Here is a 21,206-nt window from a genome sequence, read left to right on the forward strand (position 1 = left end):
ATCTTTTGTTGTTACAGAATACACATTTCTAAGTTTAGGTTTTTCTTCCATGTTTGAGCACTTAATATAAACATACTGATATAGTAAAAGAAAATTTATATATTAATTATTGTACAGGTATTATAGTGTACAATCATATAAATAAAGTTAGCGTAATTATATAACAATAAAATTAATATTTTATTATTTAAAATTACAGGCAGATACTTTGTCACATAGATACAAGGTCATCTCTATCACTCATTTGTGCCGATAAACTAAATGCTGTGTCCGTGCTAGCTTCGCTATTCAAACTTTCGTTAAATACTGGTTTCATGTGTGCGGCGTCACTCATTTCTCTCATTAACCCTGCCATATCATCGTCTGGATCGATATCTTGAATCTCACCTACCACATCAATCTCCATAGATTGATTGTTATCCGACGCAGATATTTTCTGCGGTTCGGGTTTTGATTTTTTGAACTAATTCATATGAGAATGGAATAAGTATTTTTATGTTATTTCAATTGCTACATGTAAAACAAAATGATCCAAAAATTACCTTCATAGATTCTAGTTTGCATTCAGATGGTAAATTCATATGAAACACACAATTTGTGTCAAAAATTACAGGTACTGGTTCATGACATTCGATATCCGCTCGTACTGCTCCACATGCTTTAAATAATACTTGATGTTGATCCTGTTGATATAATATGAATTTTTAAAAATATATATTCGTCGTAATACTGTAACTTTATTTAAAATAAAATAACTTTACTTTAAGAATATGTTTACGACAATGTTTTGCAGCAGGAAGAGTTCTTTCTCCGCATTTTACTCCACCTTCTGTAAAGATACATTTTGATACGCTTGGTACTTTTTGCGCGGACCCATCGGTTGCCTATATAATAAATATATTATTTTTTTCATTTGTCACATGTTTCTATATTATAATTCTTTCTTTTTTAACAAGATATGTACTTCAATTACCTGTGCTCGGCGTTCTAATGACTTTTTATACAATACAGCCTCAACGCCACTTCGCCTATGATAACGATTTAAGGCTTTTAATTTTTCATAAATCTTTTTCTCTTTTGCACTTTCTTTGGGTTGATCGTGTATACTACATAGTGTTTCTTTTTCCTTTTTAAGTGCATGTAAATATTTTCGTCTTTTTTCTTTTAAAATATATTGCAGTCTTCTAAACTGATCTATATAAAGGGATTGTAACCTAATTAATTTCTCCCGTGCAATGTAGATCACTTCTTCAGCAGTAAAGACTCCAGCATGCCTTAAAAAATTAATACTAATGACTGAATAGAAACGAATGTCTTATTTTTTGCATAAAGCAACTACCAAAGACAAGTAAATAGGTAAAAATAATTAAGAAAATGTTATTTTTTAGATTTGTACAAGCCAAAGCAAGCTAGCTTTATACTGTACGGAAAAAAAATGTATTAAAATATTGTAAATTTTTATATAAGCTCATTCTTACTTTAAGGGATCTTCTTGTGCACTGTACAAACTTTCATTGTCACTATCATCAAGATAACTTCCTCTTAAAGTATCACTTACTACTGTAGGTTCAACATCACTGTCAGAAGAACTTGCATAGTCTAAAATATCACATCCACTAGCATTTACTCTGTATGCATCAACTTCAGCTAAAAGAAAATTTCAATATAAATTTAATTTTTATAGTTCAGAAGATCTTCAATTTAATTATTCAAGTATTATTCAATGAAAACTTACTAAAAGGATCTAGTGCCTTAATTTTTCCATCATCATCTTCAGTATCTTCTGTGCTTGAATCTGTCCTCTTAACATAGTGACTTAAATTAAGTAAGAGCATTTCAGGTGTTTGTGGTAAAGAATGACGTGCTGTTGATTTTATACGTGCTATCTGAGCTTTCCTTGTATGTTCAGCACAATACCTGCAAGAAACAAATATTAATATACTGCCTAACACTTTATAAAAGAATTCACTAAGCTTGTATTCAATACATACGAAATATCCCTTCTATCAAATCTTGGTGCAGGATTCTGGCATTTCCTGCCATTAGTATTATATACAAAGCCACACTGTTTAAAAGGTGCATTTGGATCTTCAAGAATATGTTTAGCACAATAATTATATCCCTCAAGACAAGGCTGTGTACATTCATAAGATGAGTACAAACATGTTTGAGTTTGTTTTGGTCTTTTTGTAGCAACAGTAGTATTCACAGGCATTGTTTTTGGGATCCGAAACATAACTTATCTATAAAAAGTATATTTATAATTAACATAACATTCGTTACAAGAAAATATAACAACAAAATTGCATTTTATAAATTGTTATTAACAATAAATTTTAGAAAACAGCTATACTTGATTAACGATTTCAAATTTAGCGCGCTAATTTACGTCGGAAGTCAGTGTAGTTGTAAAAACTTTATTACTTTAAAATAATTAATACATTAAACGATAGATGGTATAAGAAAAATTGTATTAAATATAAAAAGCATATACATTCAAGGTTTTCCTATTTCTTAAGGTAAAACTATTGCATTATATGTATTTGTAACAAGTGGTAGTTCGCCGCCATTTTGTACGTGAGATGTTGAATGAAGTTTTATTGATGTATGTACGGATTTCGAAAGAATGAGGCGGACATGTGATTAGTTTTTGTGAGAATTGCAATGAGACGAAACAAGCGGGACTTTAAGAAGCCGCGACGTTTGATCTTTTGAAAACTTACTGTGATCTCTTACATTAAACCTTCCACGAAGGAAAGACAGTGCCAACCGATTTACACTTGTCACCGTCAACGTACTTCTGGAAACTTCAAGAGAAAAAAAGATTATAATTGTGAAACGTAAAATATTGGTAATTGTACAGTAAGTCTGAAGTTGTATGCGAATAAATAATACTTGAAAGGCAACACTGGGTCCTTCCGTAGGACCAAGATAACGGGACGCTACTACAGAGATAACATTTGCTGCGTGCACATACTACTAGCTCAACGACAGTTTTGCGTCACTTCCGGGAGTTTAAAGCCTAAAACTTCTAATTGATAAACTACGTGATTCATACCTATCGTATGTAGACTGAAAAAGTTCAGGTAGGTTATGACGTTGGTCTTCAAATATTAACAAAGTTAATTTCACATTACATTTGCGTATTTATTGTTAACTGATGCAATGTAATAAAGAATTATTTCTATCGGACGATGTAAATTTATTATATTTATTGTATCGGCATAATACAACGTTTTGTGAAACGTACAAACAAGTAGTATTTTGAAGGTTCAGTGGAAATGGGATAAATTTTGTGTATGTATAAAACTTTTGTAACTTTGATATCCCATTACATAAGATAATATAAAATTGTTATTTTATTACTTTAATTGAAGTTACTCGAACTTTGAAGTTTACTTTGAGTTGATACCGAAACGGTGATAAAATTTATTTCGTAACCAACCTCATGGCCTGCCAAAAAATTTACGAATCAAGTTTTTTAATGTGGTGTATGATAACAGAAGAATGAAAAATACGGATGGAAAATATTTCCGAACAAAAATTGACGTCGCACATCGTTGATTACCCTGCATACCTAACATGTATCGAATTCTAAAGTGTAATGTATTCAAGGTCCAATTTTAACTGTATGAACACTTTACCAAACCTATATCTACCGAGTACACAAAGATACAATAGCAAATAAATCCTGATACTGTGATGCATTATCGAAAAATTGACTTTATTAATTTATTATAATGCAAAAAATTTATTTTGTAACACGTTCAAACAAATAAAACGTCCATAATATTAACGGTATTGCGAAATTTCGTATAAACCTATAAAGTACGACAATCTTATATCACGAATATTATACGAAAGTACTGAAGCCTTCAAAGAATTTTTCAACTTAATTTTTCATTTGCTGCATAAAATTCTAAAGCCGTATCCTGACGTTGGACACATATTAAACGGTTATAAAGTAAAATATATTATTTCCGGTATTCAAAATACCGCGTGTACATACATAAATGTGTAAATTGTGCAAAAAGTAATTGATGGAAGAAAAGATTGAGTATTGGTGATGAAATAGATAGATCAGAAGTGGAACTTGTTCTCCAGAAAATTGACGAATGATTTGTTTTATTGTGGAAAATTTTGCAAGTATGAACTTGGAGTTTCCGGTTAGCGTAGTGACGTGAAGTTTCCAACGTGTTGCTATTGTGCATTGTGTGCTCGCCGCCACCGTCGCGACCGCCGTGAAGTGCGCATCGTTAGTACCGAGTTGTGTGTACATATAAATGGCGGCTGACGAAAAATGGTACTTTACGAAAGAACAGCTTACAAACACGCCGAGCAGAAGATGCGGCATCGACGCGGATAAGGAACTGAGCTACCGGCAGCAGGCAGCGAATTTCATTCAGGATATGGGACAGCGGCTCGTCGTGTATCCTTTTAACAATGCATGTTCAGTTGCGTGTTTCCTAACTTCCCTTTCCCCCTGTCCTCGCGATCACTTTATGTTTTTCCTCTTTTAAATCATTCAGAACTATTGTGTACGCTTACACAATCGTGTTCTTTTTATTTAATGATTCTCGAATAACTCAAATGCTAAAGTTATAGTGAGATACGTAACATGTTGTAAACATGAATGACGTGCGAAAGAGGAGGTCACGCGTCATGATTGCGGTTCTCCATATTGAACTTCATTGTGTTACGTTTAGTCCACGATGAATTTCGGCCTCTTTGTGCTATTCAATACATTCGTATTTGTTGTAAAATATTACGAGTAATTAAACATGCTGGGCAGCATTTTGTTATTCAAGTGGAGGGCAGAAAATAGGGTCACGAAAAGGCAGCATTATTTGCTAAGCTAAGTTTGACAGTAGTACCAACCAAAATCATGGTTATTGCTGATATTTCTTATGCAAGTATATCATTTTTTTAAAATTATTTTTTATTTGTTTTTTATTGTGCATCTTAAGATTATATCCACAGTAAATTTAGCTTGCCAATGATTGCATGTCATCACACATTCGTACAAAATGCATTTCTTAATTTATAAATCGATATCACATTTTTGTCATCAATGAGAATTCTTTTTATTAAGGATTAAAATGAGTTTAGATTTTTGTTGATTGATTTCATTTAGAATACAATACGTATTTGTATTTTCTATAACATTTTTATGTTTCAGATACATGTTTGAAAGTCATTAATGTCTTAATTATCTTTTCAATTGAGAGAACTTCGGCATGTTCTTCATAGTATTTTGAGTTAAAAAGTTATGAATATACTTCATAATATAGTTGATAAATTATTGTCTTATTTTGGCTTGAATCACATTTTATTGTAAAAAGTACAGTAATAATGCTCTGTTTACAAATAATAGCCTTTTTATATCATTTTATATTTTCCTTTTATGCGATTTATTCTAAAGTTCCAATTTATATATTTTCCTTTTACTTAGGTAATAAATAATCTAAAGTATAAAATATTTGTGCGATAAAATATAAAGCAAGAAGACCTTAAAATACATAAGGAACAAGTGAGAGTCAAGATTAAAAAACAAATCAATATTATGTGATTTATTTGATCAAGTTTTTTATATTAATGTAACATACAGACTAAATAAAATTTTTTCAATATAATATATTGTTCCCTCCATTTTCTAATCTTACCATTTAATGTAATAATTAAGTGTTTTAGTTATATTTATTGTTTTTAATATTATTTCTTTTGTTGTAAAATATATATGTTTAAATTATTAATTACGTGAAATAAAGAATCGTTAAAAAATAAATATAAAAATACTGATCATCATTAAGAGATAGAAATAGATTATAATTGTTATTGATGTTGAAAGAAAGATAATTCCATGCCTCATGATATTGTTTCTGATAAAATGATTTTCATCTTTTAGCGCATTATGTTAGTAGATTATTTAGACAATTATTTTATATTTGTTTAAAACTTATGCAGTAAAGAAGTAAATGTTTTTGCTTGAAATAAGTTTAAACAGACAGAATTTGCTAACAATTGGAAGTTGAATAGCACAAAGAATTTCTCAGAACTTGTATAAATGTTATTTACATAAACATGTACTAATCTTAATTCTCTACTATTCAATGGATATTTTCCTTAATTAGTTTATTATAGGTCACAATTATGTATCAACACAGCAATAGTGTATATGCACAGGTTCTATGTATTCCACTCGCTGTCACATTTCCACAGGAATGCAATTGCAGCAGCTGCATTATTTTTAGCAGCAAAAGTGGAAGAACAACCACGCAAGTTAGAACATGTTATCAAAATGGCCCATATGTGTCTACACAGAGATCAGCCCCCACCTGACATCCGGTCTGAGGTAGTTCATTAAGAAAATTAATGATATTCGCGTAGAGTTATTAGCGGTAAACATTTTTAATTCAATTTCCTTTCATTTACAGCAATACCTTGAACAAGCTCAGGATCTGGTTTTCAATGAAAACGTCCTACTACAAACATTGGGGTTTGATGTCGCCATTGATCATCCCCACACACATGTTGTTAGATGTTGTCAACTGGTTAAAGGTACATAAATGATATTTAAAGACGTTCATCTTGTAAAAATTTTAATAACTGTTTTATAATCAAAATAGTATGTTGAAATATTGCAAAGAATAATAAACAATCAGGTGGTGTGTTGTTATTTCATTCTACTGAGGTTTTATCACTTTTTTTACAGCGAGCAAGGACTTAGCCCAGACTTCATACTTCATGGCATCTAACAGGTGGCTACACATTATTTCCTAGTATCTCTTACTCTTAGCAGTCTTCTGGTCAAATAGATGCCAGCTGGAGCATATTTCCAAGCTAAGACTGTCAGGCAATAGCCACTGGCGCAACATTCTGACCTATTCTCTTTTTGGAAAGCAAAGTAAACGTGACATCCTTGATGTTGAATAGAAATATCTCATTCTCTGGAAATTGTTCTTTTAAAATGAACAGACGGCAATGTTACGAAAAATGATACAAATAAAATCTAAAAATGTTATGTAGTACATGAAAGTTTACTTTGATTTCATACGGTTTTACTGAAATCTAATGCGAATGTTTGAATGTCAACAGTAACTTTTGGGGAGGAATGTTGCGTTGCAGTCGCGGTAATGTCTGATTCTAAAGAGAACGTATGCCAAAGCGAAACGAAGTTTATTTCGTAAACTAAGTTCACGATGAGGATTGCTTAATCGAAGGTAAATGAAATATTCTTAAGGACTGATCGTTTTCTCTTACATTACGGTATATTGTCCAATTTTTATTTTTATATTTGCATACACTTATTTTAAGCTGTAGATGCACAAAACAAATTACGTGTGAATGATATGAATGTGGAAGCAGTGACACGATGAATGAATGTTAAAAAGCATTTAATAATAAAAGAAAGAAACTGCCATACCACATTAGATTATAATTTATATTAGTGATTTATTATGGTATGGCCATTATTAGATTATAATCCATTCAAGTATTATTTAATAATTTGAAATCTGGTTGGGCCAGAAATATTGGTGTACATCAATTCGTTTGATGATAATTGAATAATATTTGAACAGATCATGATCGTAAGAGTAATTAGCGTAGATTGAGCCTTAATTTCTCTGTTGTTACAAAGAAATATATACACTTCTTACTGAAAAATGTTAAAACGATACGTTCTCTGAAATCTAGAAAATTTCAATATTTCGTACTACCTAAAATAATTTTTATTTTGCAATTCCATGCCTATATTTGCCACTGTATAGAAACATATACAATAATTAACCCAAAATTCACTCTGTCATGGGATTATGTTGGGTCAAACTTCGGTAAATTTGTTACGATACAACAGCAGAGTATTGTAGGGCTTGTGTTTGTGATTTAAATGTAGAAAAATCATCATTCATATGTTTATTTGAGAATATTCATGTAGAAACTTTTTGTCTAGCTCATCGCGAAAGAGAGAACTACATTAATATGCGTGACATTTTTTTCAAATGTTTTGGAAACGTACTCTTTGGAATTAAATTCCATTTATGTAAGCTATAATTGGGAATAATGTAGTTAATTATTTTCAACGAATCGTAAGAAATTCGTCCTGGTTTTATCCCGATGTTACCCATGTTTAATGGAACTAGTACTTTCACATTTGTAGTACAGTTCTTTTTATCTCCTGGGTTATATTTCGTCGAGAAGTCGTTAATCAGACGGACGACTACATTTGCATCGACTTATAGATTGTATTTTTCCTTTTCAGTTTACATTTAACAACCATGTGTCTGCAGTACAAACCAACGGTGGTTGCCTGTTTCTGCATACATCTGGCTTGCAAATGGTCCAATTGGGAGGTAAATGTAATCGATATTATATACTATAGAAGATTTGTAAATTCTCTTAAATTAAACATTCAGCGTACTAATTACCTATGTTACCATTATTTCCAGATTCCACAAAGTACGGAAGGGAAACACTGGTTTTGGTATGTCGACAGGAGCGTAACTTCCGAACTTTTACAAGAGCTTACAGCAGAATTCCTTCATATATTTGATAAGTGTCCATCGAGATTGAAAAGAAAAATAATGAGCATATCTGCCAATCAAAGTCCAAGCATTAATCACCCTAGTTTACCAAATTCACCTTTTGTAAGTAATTTTATTCGTACATTACGAATCAATCGTAAGAGAAGATAAACTTGAATTCGATTTATCCTACTTTAGGATGCAGAACCGCGTAAAGTACAGTCTCCTGCGACGATCGACGGTGGACCTACATTCCATACGAGTCGACCTCATCATACGGAGAAACAAGAAGAGAAGAAACAAATTGTTCCCGCGCCTACTAGGCCTCCCGTCGACTACAGGGAATATCGAGAGAAGAAGGAACGCGAACGTTTAGAAAGAGAAAAGGCGACGGCACCGACGACGGTACCGCAGACTCACGCGTCGGATATCAACAAGCATCATTCGCATCACCATAAACCTGTATCTAGTACAAACGTGCTGAACAAACATCCATTGCCTCCAGGACAGAAGACGCTTCATCATAATCATCATCACAGGCCAGAAGTTAAAGTTGGACAGCCGGTACCTCAGAGACATTCTAGTAGTACTCAAGCTAGGGAACCAAATCGTGATCCTAATAGGCAGAGGTTACAAAGAGAGTACAATTCGAGCACTGGTACAAGTAGCAGTAGTAATAATAGTAGTACTCTTCATTCTCATAGTCATACGATGCCGAAAGATCCGAATTTGGATGGTAATTCGTTAACGGATTCCACCGCTCACAGACCGGACGTCGGAAGCTTACAAGATCCAGTTGCCCATGGAAACATGCAAGAAAAACTTAGTAATAATAATCATAGCGTGCACAGATTAAGTGGGATAGAAAATAAGCATCAGGGTCACGATAAAAGGATGTACGATCCGAGGCATAAACCCGTAGAACATAGAAAGGATAACGAACAAAAACCATACAAATATCCGGATCCAACGAGAGTCGAACGGCAAAGAAAGTCCGACACGTTGGAACAAAGATGCGAAGAAGTGAGAAAACTTATCGAGAAACCATTACCTCCGCCGAAACCTGCCCTCGATGTACCATACGCTTCAAACACACAAAAACAACCAGCTCATCACGCTAAATACAATCAGTCGGAGAAATTGCAGACCGGTAGCGGTTCTATACCGATCGAAGCGAAGCTCACGACCGCGCAGAGTTCGTTCACGCAAGAGAAATCACCGACTAGTTTCACTGCGACCTGTTTGCTTGCTCAGAAATCGTTGCCGACGAAGACTGTAACCAGTCAGCATACCGCTCACGGTGTGTCGCAGATCTTAAAGGACACGATTAAGAACGGCAGTTCTCAGTCGTCGAGTTTAGCGTCTTTGAACAACGTCGACGATCCGAAAACTGAGAAGCGACCGCGGTACGACGAACTAGATAAATGTTCGTCGGACATTCAACATAGTATACTCCATACACCTTCTGGCAAGCCAAAATCGCTGTTCAGTCCGGAGAAGGTACCGACGCCTCGAGAATCCCACTCGCAAAGGCCTAAATCTAAACAAAAGACGCCACCCTCGGCCGCAAAAGTTCCTAAACAAGAACGCGTACCAGATACGTCGATAGGTTTTAATTTAGTATCACCGTTCGCGAGCCCGCCGGGCTTGCAACAAATAGAAACTCAATCGGTTAAACGATCAGCCAGCGATGTCTCGACTACCTTCCACAAGAGGCATCGCGCCGGCAGTACTACCGATAGTGGACAGCAACAAGTGAAAGTGAAAATGGAGGACACGTCCAGTTTCGAGGCTGTTAAGATGCTCGGTAGGGTACCAGAACTTATACAACCAATTAGAGACAATCCTTCGGCGAACGGTAGAGCAACTCAAATCGCGAACGACATGAAACCGCCGGAGCTTATAAAACCGTTCGAAGCCGAACTAACGAGATCGCGTTTCGGTGCAGTGGCGACGCAGCAACAGACTATGTCGTCGAATCAGCACGGTCTTACCAATGGTTTGGACGCGAATTTAATTGCGAAGCAAGAATCGCAAGAATTCCAAATTAAGAAGGAACCTTACAAGACAGACGTACCGATGAAGATCGAACATTCGCAGATCAAAGGTGAATATTTATCTCCAATGAAATCTGCTCAAAGTATAAGTGCCCTGCTTCAGGAACCTTTAGCACCTTTGCCATCGTTGCTGCAGAGTATGCACCAATTTAGTCAAATAACCACGCAACAAATTCATCAGGAACAATATCACCAACAACAACAGCATTTGCAACAACAGCAGCAGCATCATCATCATCATCAACAACAACAGCAGCAATCTTTATCTCATTCTATGTTAATGTCGGATCATCAGATGTCTCTTCAGAATCAATGCCTCGCTTTGGCATCGATCAGCGAGCCTGTTATCGCCTCGACCGTCGACATAAGCGCTCTTTCGGAACCCGTGCAAACCAGCACAGAGTCGATGCTTCCTGTACCAACGTCGACCACCTTAACCCCTGCTCCAGCTGTCGAAGAGAAGAGGTCGGAGCATCGGAAGAGCGAGAAGAAGAAGAAGAAGGAGAAGCATAAACACAAAGACAAAGAGAAGAGCAAGGAGAAGCACAAACACAAGCATAAAGACAAAGAGAAACATCGCGAGAAGGATAAAGAGAAAGGCGATGAAACTGTGTCAGCTGTACCGATCAAAATAACGATCCCTAAGGACAAGTTGAACCTGAGCACCGAGTCGAGCAGCAGCACGGTTGGCGGAGCCGCGTCAGCGGAGAAGAACAAATCCCCTCAGAATACCAGCATCAAAATCATCATACCTAAGGAACGGTTGAGAACCGACAACGTGTCCAGTTCACCGGCTCAGTCGGTCGTTCAGGCACCGTTGAAGATCAAAATCCGTACGGACGGTATCTCGAGGAGTTCCGCGGCTGCTCCGTCCACCACGACGACCAGTACGAGCAGCATTGTTCCGGATTTCTCGACAGAGGGCCGGAAACGCGATCGTTCCGACGCTAAGGAGAGCCAAATGACCAATCAGCCAACAACGAAGAAGCAAACGCAGGTCACGTCGGCGGGTTACGGGCAGCATCGACCAGGCGAACGGCAGAACGGCAGACATTATAGCTCGGGCAGCAATAACAAGGTACGTGGAGGCGGTAGAGGCGGCCGCCAGTATATCGGGCGTGGTCCACCACCAGCAGGATCGGCGGGCCATTACAATGTTCCCGGCCAGCGGGACGGCTACTATCAACAAGACACCTACAATAGTAACAATACCCGTAATCCTCATCATTCCCATCCACCACCACCACCGTCGGCACGCGGCGATCCGACAGGCTACACCAGACCCGGCCACGTGAATCAATCACAAACGGATTCGTATTTCTTCGCGAATTATCCGCCTCCCTCGATCTACAATCCCGCCGGGTACATGTACGACCCTGTCATATACTATTCGCCGTATCAGCAACAGTACTCGATGTATCCGGCGGGTAACGTGATCATGACGCCCGACGGTGCCATCGACACGTCCGTGCCGCCGCCATCCTTACCACCGAACATGCGACAGAATCAAAATATGATTCAGCTCGCGTCTGCTCGGCAGGAATCCAAGACACCTCCACCGTTGCCGAGCGGTCCACCTCCTAGTTCCTCGCCACCCCCACCTCCTCCTCCACCGGAATAACGTTCGTATGCAAATATCCTGTCTTGTAGTGGACTTCACAGGTAGTCTTTTTCCAGAATGAAACTGAAACAGATAAGGAAGTAGTTAAGATTAGCACTACTGCAGCCACTTTCTTAGGGAAGTTTCTTTTTTAGTGCAATATTTTTTATTTCTCTCTCTCTCTTTCTCTGAATATTTTTATAAGAAACTATGGAAGATTTGTTGAAATATATGAAACGAACTAAGGAAGTGGCTGTAGGATTCCCGTAGAAACCGATTTGCGATCTTAAAGGAATATACTTTTCACCCTCGTCTTTATCCTTCTCTTCTTCTCCCTTTCCAGTTTTGTGAATGGTAGAAGTAGCAGCATGACATCGTACGATCTCTATTATTCCTAATGTTACAATTATTACCACTTCGGTCTTTTCACCTTTGTACCTGTAGCGCATCTCTCCTTAGAGTAGTTAATGAGTGTGGTTTGAGGACAAATTGCAAGGTCCGTCGCGAGCATCCTCGGGGATGAAGCAACTGCATCGCGAAGAGGACCGTTTGCGATTTGTACCAGGGATTAATGGTAATTGGATCGTTTCGTCTGATTACGAACGCGTTTAACGTTCTTCTGAATGAATTTTCAATTCATTAATTATATCAGGGATACTCGAAGGTTTCCGTCGTTTTATTTCTTAATTAATTGAAAGATAGTCGATCGCTGGGTGCCGAATGTGTTCGATTACTAAGCCACTGAGCACGCGGTATCGTGAATGACGGAAACTTTTACGTACCCTTTATATTTTAAGGAGTATCTTTTTTTCTCGAAAAGTAGCTCTAACTTGAAGAAAGAACGTCGTTTTCGTGAAGATCGAACGCAACTGCCAGATAGAAGATGAAAATGGAAATCATGTTTTGCGCTTACGGTCAAACGTTGATAGATTTTAATTAACGGAATGCTCAATCCTTTGAAAGCAACAAACGAAAAAGAGAGAGATTAGCTTTCTTTTTTTTCTTTCTTTCTCTGTGTTATAGCATAAATGAATTAACAAAAAGATATTCCTTTGCTGGCAAAGGGTTTCGATGAAACGGCGGTGTGCGGAGTGTTGCGTTTATCGTGGAATCGGATCGTCGATTTTCAAACGGGTAAATGGCTATAGAAACTTACAAGGTTACTTAAAGAACAAAAAGAAAAAAAAAGGATATAAGATGTATATCGTATACAAAATGAAGCGGCGAGAATGCTCAGAGCATAAGTGTAATTATTCGTGTGAATTTCAAAAGTGTACGTATTTGTAAAGGTATATATACATACAGTTTTGTTGAAATTAACAAATTGTATAACTATTAACCCTTTGCGATCCGAACATTCATCTAACCGAATTAATTTTGACTACGCTTCTTCGCGTTGAGTGTTGATTAATCTTATTCTAAGCATCGAAACGGCCATACTCGACCCCATGAACTTTGCATACGTTTTCAGATGAACGTATAAGATTGCAGAGGAGAGCAAAGGGTTATTGAAAGAAAATGTTGCATTACCGTGGTTAAATAATTTTGCAGTAACTGAGAAAAAGAGGTGCGACTCTTCTATAAATTCCTTTTTCTTTATCGACGTCGATTTGCTCGTACTCTTTCATAAAATAATAACGATATGAGAAATAGTACCTTGTACAGTATCGAGCATTTAAATTTTCCGGAAAGGGTTGAAGGGACAGTGTGGCCTAAGACAAGGAGCTCCGCAAGTGGAGGAAGGGTTGCCTACTGCCAGGGGCCTGAAATTGGAGAAAGGGTTGCCTACTGCCAGGGGCCTGAAATTGAAGAAAGGGTTGCGTACAAGGGGCCGGAACTCGGCAACCCTATAGGCAAAGGGACAGGACATCCCCATCTTCCCTAGGGATTTCTAACATGCTCGATACTGTACATAAAATTACTATGAAATCTCGTTATTAGACCACGACTGGTAGATTCATTAATTTCTTTTTTCCATTCGTTCTTTACAGTTGGTTCACGCGGTCATTTTCTCAGTTAGCGAAAAACTGGATGTAATTATTCAACTACTAGTACATACTCTTTGTTATTTTTACAATTTGAAGCCGCTTATGCGAATTTCAAGTACCTGTACGTGAACGCGTGAACAAGTCTTTCTTATTTTTGAAAATTTTCAAGATTACGACTGATCGAATGTTTATCCGATAAGAAAACAATGAATTTTTCAGTTGTCAACGATTCGATCGGTTGATTAAACGTTGTCGAGCCTCTTTGAGTGTACGTAGTTTGTTTTTTTTATATTTATTTAAAGTATATCGTGGCGCGTATAGATTTTCTTTTCTTTTTATCAATTTATTCACGTCATTGACAATATATATATACAATATATATGTATGTATAACAAAGTAAGAATAATCATTGAATGTAAAATGGATATTATCTCAGGAACGTGTTAAAGAAGAAAAAAAAGAAGCGAGAGATAGCGTGATTAATATATTACAAAAAAAAAAGCTATATATTATATGAATCTATTAAGATTGCGTTTATATTTTACACGTAACACGCGAACTCTGTAAAAACGTGTGTTAAATGTGATTTGCCATTGTGACGGACAAGAATATATTTGATCGCTAGGCGTTTATTAGCGCATCGATGTCATTGTTTGTTATTGTTATAGTTATATCGTCGCAACGTAGTATTTTCAACTAATAGACCATTTACATGTGTACTGTGTGATTGCTATGATCGTCGTCTAAATTCAATTACCAAACAATGAATTTTTCGATAATAATTTATTTGAAAAATTACATCAATCTTTGAATAGAGAAATTTTCACGGAAGAGATTATTTTTCGAAGGGATGTTACATACCTTTGTTCGTCGAAGAAAATTTAGAAACAATCCTAAAATAAGTCTGCATCGTGCCCAAGGGGTAAAACATTCAGGAAGAATTAATTAATTAAATTAAAAGTGAAACAGTGCAATTTACCGTTTGTTCTTCCTGGATAAGTTTCAATCGAATGGAAAACGAAAATATCGAAGCACCATTCCGAAACGCGAGATGCAAGTGTGTAGGATTTGTGTGTGGTGTGAAAAAAAAAAGATAAAAATAATTAAAAAAGAAAAAAGAACCTACGAGAGAACGTAAACGGTATCGGCCTAGTTTAAAGAAAAAAAAATAAATAATGAACTGTGCAATTGTACAAGTCGTACGAAGACAAAATAATTGCTAAGGTAAATTAATGTAGGTTTTGTACTCTCCGACAGTGAGAAATGAAAAGAGAGTTTTATATATATATATATATATATATATATAAAGAAAGATATTATATATACACGATAGTGATAATAAAAAATACGAAGCCCACGTATGTGACCAGCGATTGAGTGATATGGACAAAATTTACGTACTGTTTGATTTATAAAAAGAGGGACAGGAGATGTGTAAAACATTGCGAACACTGCATCAATACTGTACACAATGTATATCGATCACTTGTCGCCTACGTTACCTGCCTAATTATCTATGATAAACACCTGCGTTTCGATTTACAACTCGGTGGACCAGTCGTAACGATCATTTTATCCATTCATTTTTCATTTATTTTCATCTACAAAGTTTATATAAAAAGAAAGAGAGAGAGATGTTGGATTTTTATCATGAAATTTCATCAACTTAGAAATCATCGAATATACTTCATTTTATTAAGTAACGCGGGTGTTTAGGAGAATATTTGAATTATTATAAATCATCATAGAAAACAGGTATCGTACGCGTCAGGTGTTCGATCAAGAAAAGAAATAAGCATCAGCAAATAAACGTTCTATGGAAACGAAAAGTACCTTAGTGATTATTTTGTCTCTTTTCTTAACACACACCATGAACGCGTTTACGTACATACATACATCTTTATATGCATTTATGTAAATGATTAATTTGTATGTATGCGCGTACGTGTATACGTACATACATATATTTAGATATATAATATCGCACACCATATCGCCGCATCTTTTTTGTGTACTAACATTTTTACAATTATCACAGCTATCAGTATGTAATACGATTATTATCATATGTAAAAGTCATTATTGGTATGCATCATATACACGGATTAATTTACTGTTAATTGATTTGAATCGCTTGGTGGAGGGTATTGCGAATCGACGTTTTATCGTTATTGTTCTTGTTGATTGTCACGAATGTATTGTGTATTGTGTGATATTTGCATGAGCATGCGCGCGTTAGCTAAGCTTTTCTTCTTGTAATATGCATGCGTTTATTTTGCGTTTCATTCGGTTCTCTTTAGTAGCTGCATCATGTTAAGTTTCATGGATCGACTGCCATCAGGGATAATAGATTACAAATTTATAATTATAAACCTGTTAACTCTTCTATACAGGTGGTCGGATCGTTTGTAAAATCGTGAAAATTGAAATTGAATTTAATTTATACTTTGAATCGTACATTGGATCCGCCATCCGAGAGAGTTAATTAGGAAGATAATGAAAATCAGAGTAACATCCTTCGCGTTCGAATCGTTTCATTTTTCAAGCTCATTGATAACTGTTTTCATAGTCACACGTGACAGAGATTTCATAATTGTTCGAGTAATTCATTCATTAATTACTACAAACGCAAACACGAGAAGCGATCGGTTCATTATCATTCACGTTTTACACACTTTTCCATAGCAAATGGAAACTGGAGCCGAGAGGATAATTTATTAATTCGGTTCGAATCAACTCTAGCAACACCAGTTATGGATCTACTGTTTCTTTCAATCTTTTCTCATTTATTTCTTTCGATATTTTTAGATATTGAGTATCACAGCTCTGCTTGTATTTTCAGGAAAAACACACGTCTAGCCACCACAAAAGTTCCAGCAAATTCTCGCAGTCCCAGCACTCTCACACCTCGTAGTATCCGGATGTCGGTAGAAGAGGATATTGGTAAAAAAAGAAAAGTGTCGCAGAAGCCCTCCGAAGTGACCTGACCCGCCTCGAAGAAGAGGAATTCATCCAGTTTCTTCGTTTATCGTGTGTCGAGACTCGATGGAATCCACGCAGTTTTCATCGTCGTCCTAGTTTTCTCATCCTAGATGATCAAGAGGAGTTCTTCTCGACTATATATATATATATAAATCACGACGAGGGAAAGTTCTTGCGATTTTGCTCGAAGATCAATCGAGGAAGATGCAAAGCTTGCTGGCGCCTTTTACGTTGGCCAAAGTTTTAACGTAATTCAAACAGCGATTATAATGCTTTCGAGTAGAACGCGAGTACAGAAAAAAGAGAAATAATGGTTGATATAGAATAGGATAAATTTGGCTGATTTTTAATCAACTTCGCGTATATTATAAAATTCAATGTCTCGAGTAATTTGACTATACACATAATTTTTATTTTGATAGTTATACGACTTTGATAGTCGAGTAATTACTTTTTAATATAATGCCTGAAATGCTTCCAATTTCTGGGGATAACGGTATATTAAAAAGTTCAATAGGAATTTTAGTTTTTATTTATTAATGTAAGAGTAAACATCAAAGTTATGGAGATCCTAACGAAAAAATACTTGGAACATTGATATTTATAATTTACATTAAGCTATTGATATCATCGAACTTTATTCTGTTCTATATAATTACCAAATAATGTTCTTACTCAGGTCAAATTAGGTACACGATTAGTTAAGGAGAAAGCAAATTTCACTTCGTCCCGGGTCATTGGATTACGTGACTGATTTTCACTAAACCTTGTGCATCCACTGTACATCGTTCTTTATTGTATCTGTACGTGTTATAAGATATCAGACGAATTCTTTTCTCTCAACGAGATGCGAATACTTGAAAGAATACGTCTCGTATCAAGGTAGCCCTTAGGATCTTTCAAAGTTCTGATTTTCACTCGAAGTTGTCTCTGATTTATACCCATCATTTTTATAGTATAATATTTAGTTGAAAGTACACGCATGTTATTTTTTAATTTCATCCCTAGGGCTACCAGATCTTTTTCTTTCTATTTCTTATCCCGTTCAACTGCCACGTTTTCTTTTCTATGAAGAAGCGCAAGACTATGCGCCGTTAATTTAATATTAAATTGATCGTCGATCGATTCGTTAGACAGGGACGTTCTTTAAATAGATCGAAGGATCAACGAGTCGAACATTAGAATATAGTAATATCTGTGTACGTTTATATCTAGGCAAGTTTTTCTTTACACGTTCAGTGGATTAGAAGCACAAATGCCTTGTGTACGACGTTCTTTATCGATGAATCGAAAGAGCTCAATCATTGTACGCGTATTTTCTTTTTCTTTTTTTTTTTTTTTTATTCATCATTTTTAACCGATCGATTTTCGTGCTTTCTTTTTACATATCATCATGCATTTAACGAGCTTTCGTTCCCTTTTATCGTAAACGTGTAGAATTATGGATTCAAAAATTGATGAATCCACTCGTTTCACTCAATGTATATATAAAGATTCATAATTGTTAATCGTATAGATATCATTTCGGCTGTTCCCTAGCTAGTTTTCATTCGTCTCAAACAGTTTTCTACGGATCCGCGTGTCCCTTACCAACGAATCGTTTGTGCGAGTAAATGCACACCGAAAGAAAAACTTGGTCCATTGTCCAATGATATTTATTCGTGCCGTTTTTGTTATGTAAATAGCCGAAGACCGCATAATATAGTACGTAATTGAAACTATATTATCCGCCACTTTAGCATTAAAGGACTATAGGTAAATAATTAATAATATTATCGTCAGACTGTAAATAAAATTATTTTGTATGCCAAAATAAACCAAATGAATGACTCGACACACAACGGTTACACGATCGCGTTACGCCACACGTTATGATTAATCTATATAGAAACAAAACAAGACAGACAAAATGGTAACAAAATTAAAAAAAGAAAAAAAAGGAACACAATGGTACAAGTTGTTGCAGTACGACGCGCAATGAAACGATGAGACTACTACGTTATTATATTAATATTGTCTTCTTCACTCGTTCAAAGTACCATGAATTTTGCGCATATATTTAGCGACACATATACACATACACACACAAGTTTAAATACTCGATTCTATCCTCCGCATAGTAGGTATTATTTTTTAAGAAGAAAATACCACAATTGCGAACGGCCGTGCGTACTGTATCGAAAAAAAAAAAAAAAATGTTATCACTGGTTTTCACGCATGTTTCGTACCGAGCATTTGTTTGTCGCGTTGTCTAAAAGCAACGCGAACCTGCTCTCGTTACATAATTATTAACATTAACATTTAATATCGATAACATAAATAACGATTATTCTAAATAACATCCAACAATGATAATGATAACACGATAAGAACGCAAAGAATCAAGAAGAGGAACGAAACTGTGAAACGCCTGTATTGTGTTTTTCGTGAAGAGATATCTGGAATTCACGCAATTAGCCATTCTTCGTCGTTCTTTCTGTATTGTGCATATCGTGGTTGCGCACCAACGTTCGGGAACGTGCACGAAGAAATTGTATTTATTGATTATAAAGATAAGTCGATCGAACGTAACTTTAGAATTGTATTCGACTGTCAAATGCCTTTTCAAAGCGTTTGTTCAACGAAAGAAAAGATAAAAAAAAAAAAAACATAACAAAAGGCGTGTTAGCAATAAATGTTCCGAAGCTTTCTCGGCGCGATAAAATACACGTTACGCTCGTCGTTCGTCGAACAATATTGCAAGGAATATTTTTTATTCTTATTACGATAAGTGGAGAGATCGACGAGCCTATTTTATCACGCCGACTATATGTATTTTCGTATTGTCCCGTAGCCGAGAGCAATCGTAACCTCAACTTAGAAATGTACGTATTAAATCTCTGAAACGAGATTCCATCGAGCATTTCTTCCTTCAGACAAGTTTCTCTCGTTTTCATATCCCATCGAATCTTTCAGTGGTTCATTATTAGTTTTTATTTTTCTCTTAAGTATTCTCTTGGCTGTGTGGTACAAGCGACGTTTATTGCTAATTGTTTTCGAATAATGTGTGTATCTGTAACACAATTGTTCATCGTTCAGCGACACGGAAAGAAAGTGAAAGAATGAATTATTAAAATAAAATAGAAGTGGCGACACACGGAACACGTTTGTTAGTCGCCGAATCTTCTGTCGAAGATCGAAACGGATTTGCTTGATAAAGTTGTTATAGAAAAATTTAGTTGTACTCCTAAGAAAGAAGGGAACGAAAACGATACGTTTGCAAGTGAAAGCAGTTTCCGTTTCTTTGTTCGAGAAACGAAAAAAAAGTAAAATAGAAATGCACACGAATTCGATCGAGATGAAAGATGAAGGATTTTTTCTTTTTTTTTTTTTTTTTTCTCTCTCTCTTAAGGGACGAACGGGAGTTAACCGAAGGAATCGTGTCCGCGATGTAAATAAATTTATTCTTAAGGACTTAAACTGAAACGACGATTCGTGGAGAGTGTATACTTATTATTATCGTTTGCAAGTCGTGCATTTGTATTTCACGCGCATGCCATCGTGCTGCGTATCGTGGATACACGCTCGATCTCGGAAGTCCTCAGCCGTGATTAAACATCGTTTAAAAATTTGTTTTCTTGATAAATGGAAGGAGAATTTTTTTAAGTACGTTCACTCGAAGAGCGAAACGAATAATTCTGGGTATATTCAGTTCGAAACTGTACATTTTTTAAATACAAATTTTTTATTTCTTGGAAGTATTAGATCCCACCTTACGATTAAAAAGGTGCCAATAATTCTTCCAATTGCGAGTGCAATCGTTAATTTTGCGAAGAAAAGAAATCAATCTTGAATATGGGTATTTTAGTTTTTAAAGAAAAGTTTAATGAAATAGAAAATCTTTTTACTTTAAACTTTCGTGACTGACGACTTTTGGGATTCGAGATAAGCTTGCCTAGTTTCGGGCAGCGTTTAAAAAAAGTTATCCTCAATAAAGAGAGAAGCAAAAGAATGATTAAAACGAATTTTCAGGTGTTCCCCGTTTACTTGATCCCTTAATTCGCCTTTCGTTTTCGAT

General features: G+C 35.7%; 2 protein-coding genes across 7 annotated transcripts; one reads left to right on the top strand and one right to left on the bottom strand.

Moving 5' to 3' along the window:
• Positions 1 to 156: 156 nt before the first annotated feature.
• Positions 157 to 3,144, bottom strand: LOC114874198 (KAT8 regulatory NSL complex subunit 2). 3 transcript variants are annotated; one of them, XM_029183275.1, is made up of 9 exons: positions 3,059 to 3,144; positions 2,724 to 2,807; positions 1,992 to 2,243; positions 1,736 to 1,917; positions 1,479 to 1,647; positions 974 to 1,289; positions 762 to 884; positions 543 to 683; positions 157 to 463 (listed from the first exon to the last, which is right to left on the bottom strand). In XM_029183275.1, the coding sequence occupies exons 3-9, from the start codon at positions 2,234 to 2,236 to the stop codon at positions 212 to 214; spliced, it is 1,428 nt and encodes a 475-aa protein (XP_029039108.1). In that variant the 5' UTR covers positions 2,237 to 2,243; positions 2,724 to 2,807; positions 3,059 to 3,144; the 3' UTR covers positions 157 to 211. The 3 variants fall into 3 exon arrangements, with proteins under 3 accessions (XP_029039108.1, XP_029039109.1, XP_029039107.1); XM_029183276.2 differs by lacking the exon at positions 3,059 to 3,144 and adding an exon at positions 2,896 to 2,986 and having other exon boundaries at positions 974 to 1,274; XM_029183274.2 differs by lacking the exon at positions 3,059 to 3,144 and adding an exon at positions 2,896 to 2,986.
• Positions 3,145 to 4,282: 1,138 nt separating this feature from the next.
• Positions 4,283 to 21,153, top strand: LOC114874193 (cyclin-T-like). Of its 4 annotated transcripts, XM_029183262.2 has the most exons (8): positions 4,283 to 4,429; positions 6,142 to 6,352; positions 6,435 to 6,558; positions 6,713 to 6,758; positions 8,261 to 8,357; positions 8,448 to 8,645; positions 8,721 to 11,657; positions 17,010 to 21,153. In XM_029183262.2, the coding sequence occupies exons 1-8, from the start codon at positions 4,284 to 4,286 to the stop codon at positions 17,079 to 17,081; spliced, it is 3,831 nt and encodes a 1,276-aa protein (XP_029039095.1). In that variant the 5' UTR covers position 4,283; the 3' UTR covers positions 17,082 to 21,153. The 4 variants fall into 4 exon arrangements, with proteins under 4 accessions (XP_029039095.1, XP_029039093.1, XP_029039094.1 ...); XM_029183260.2 differs by lacking the exon at positions 17,010 to 21,153 and having other exon boundaries at positions 8,721 to 13,374; XM_029183261.2 differs by lacking the exon at positions 17,010 to 21,153 and having other exon boundaries at positions 8,261 to 8,351; positions 8,721 to 13,374.
• Positions 21,154 to 21,206: the final 53 nt, after the last annotated feature.

The sequence above is a fragment of the Osmia bicornis genome, chromosome 10, assembly GCF_907164935.1.
Source record: "Osmia bicornis bicornis chromosome 10, iOsmBic2.1, whole genome shotgun sequence".
NCBI classification, from domain to species: Eukaryota; Metazoa; Arthropoda; class Insecta; order Hymenoptera; family Megachilidae; genus Osmia; species Osmia bicornis.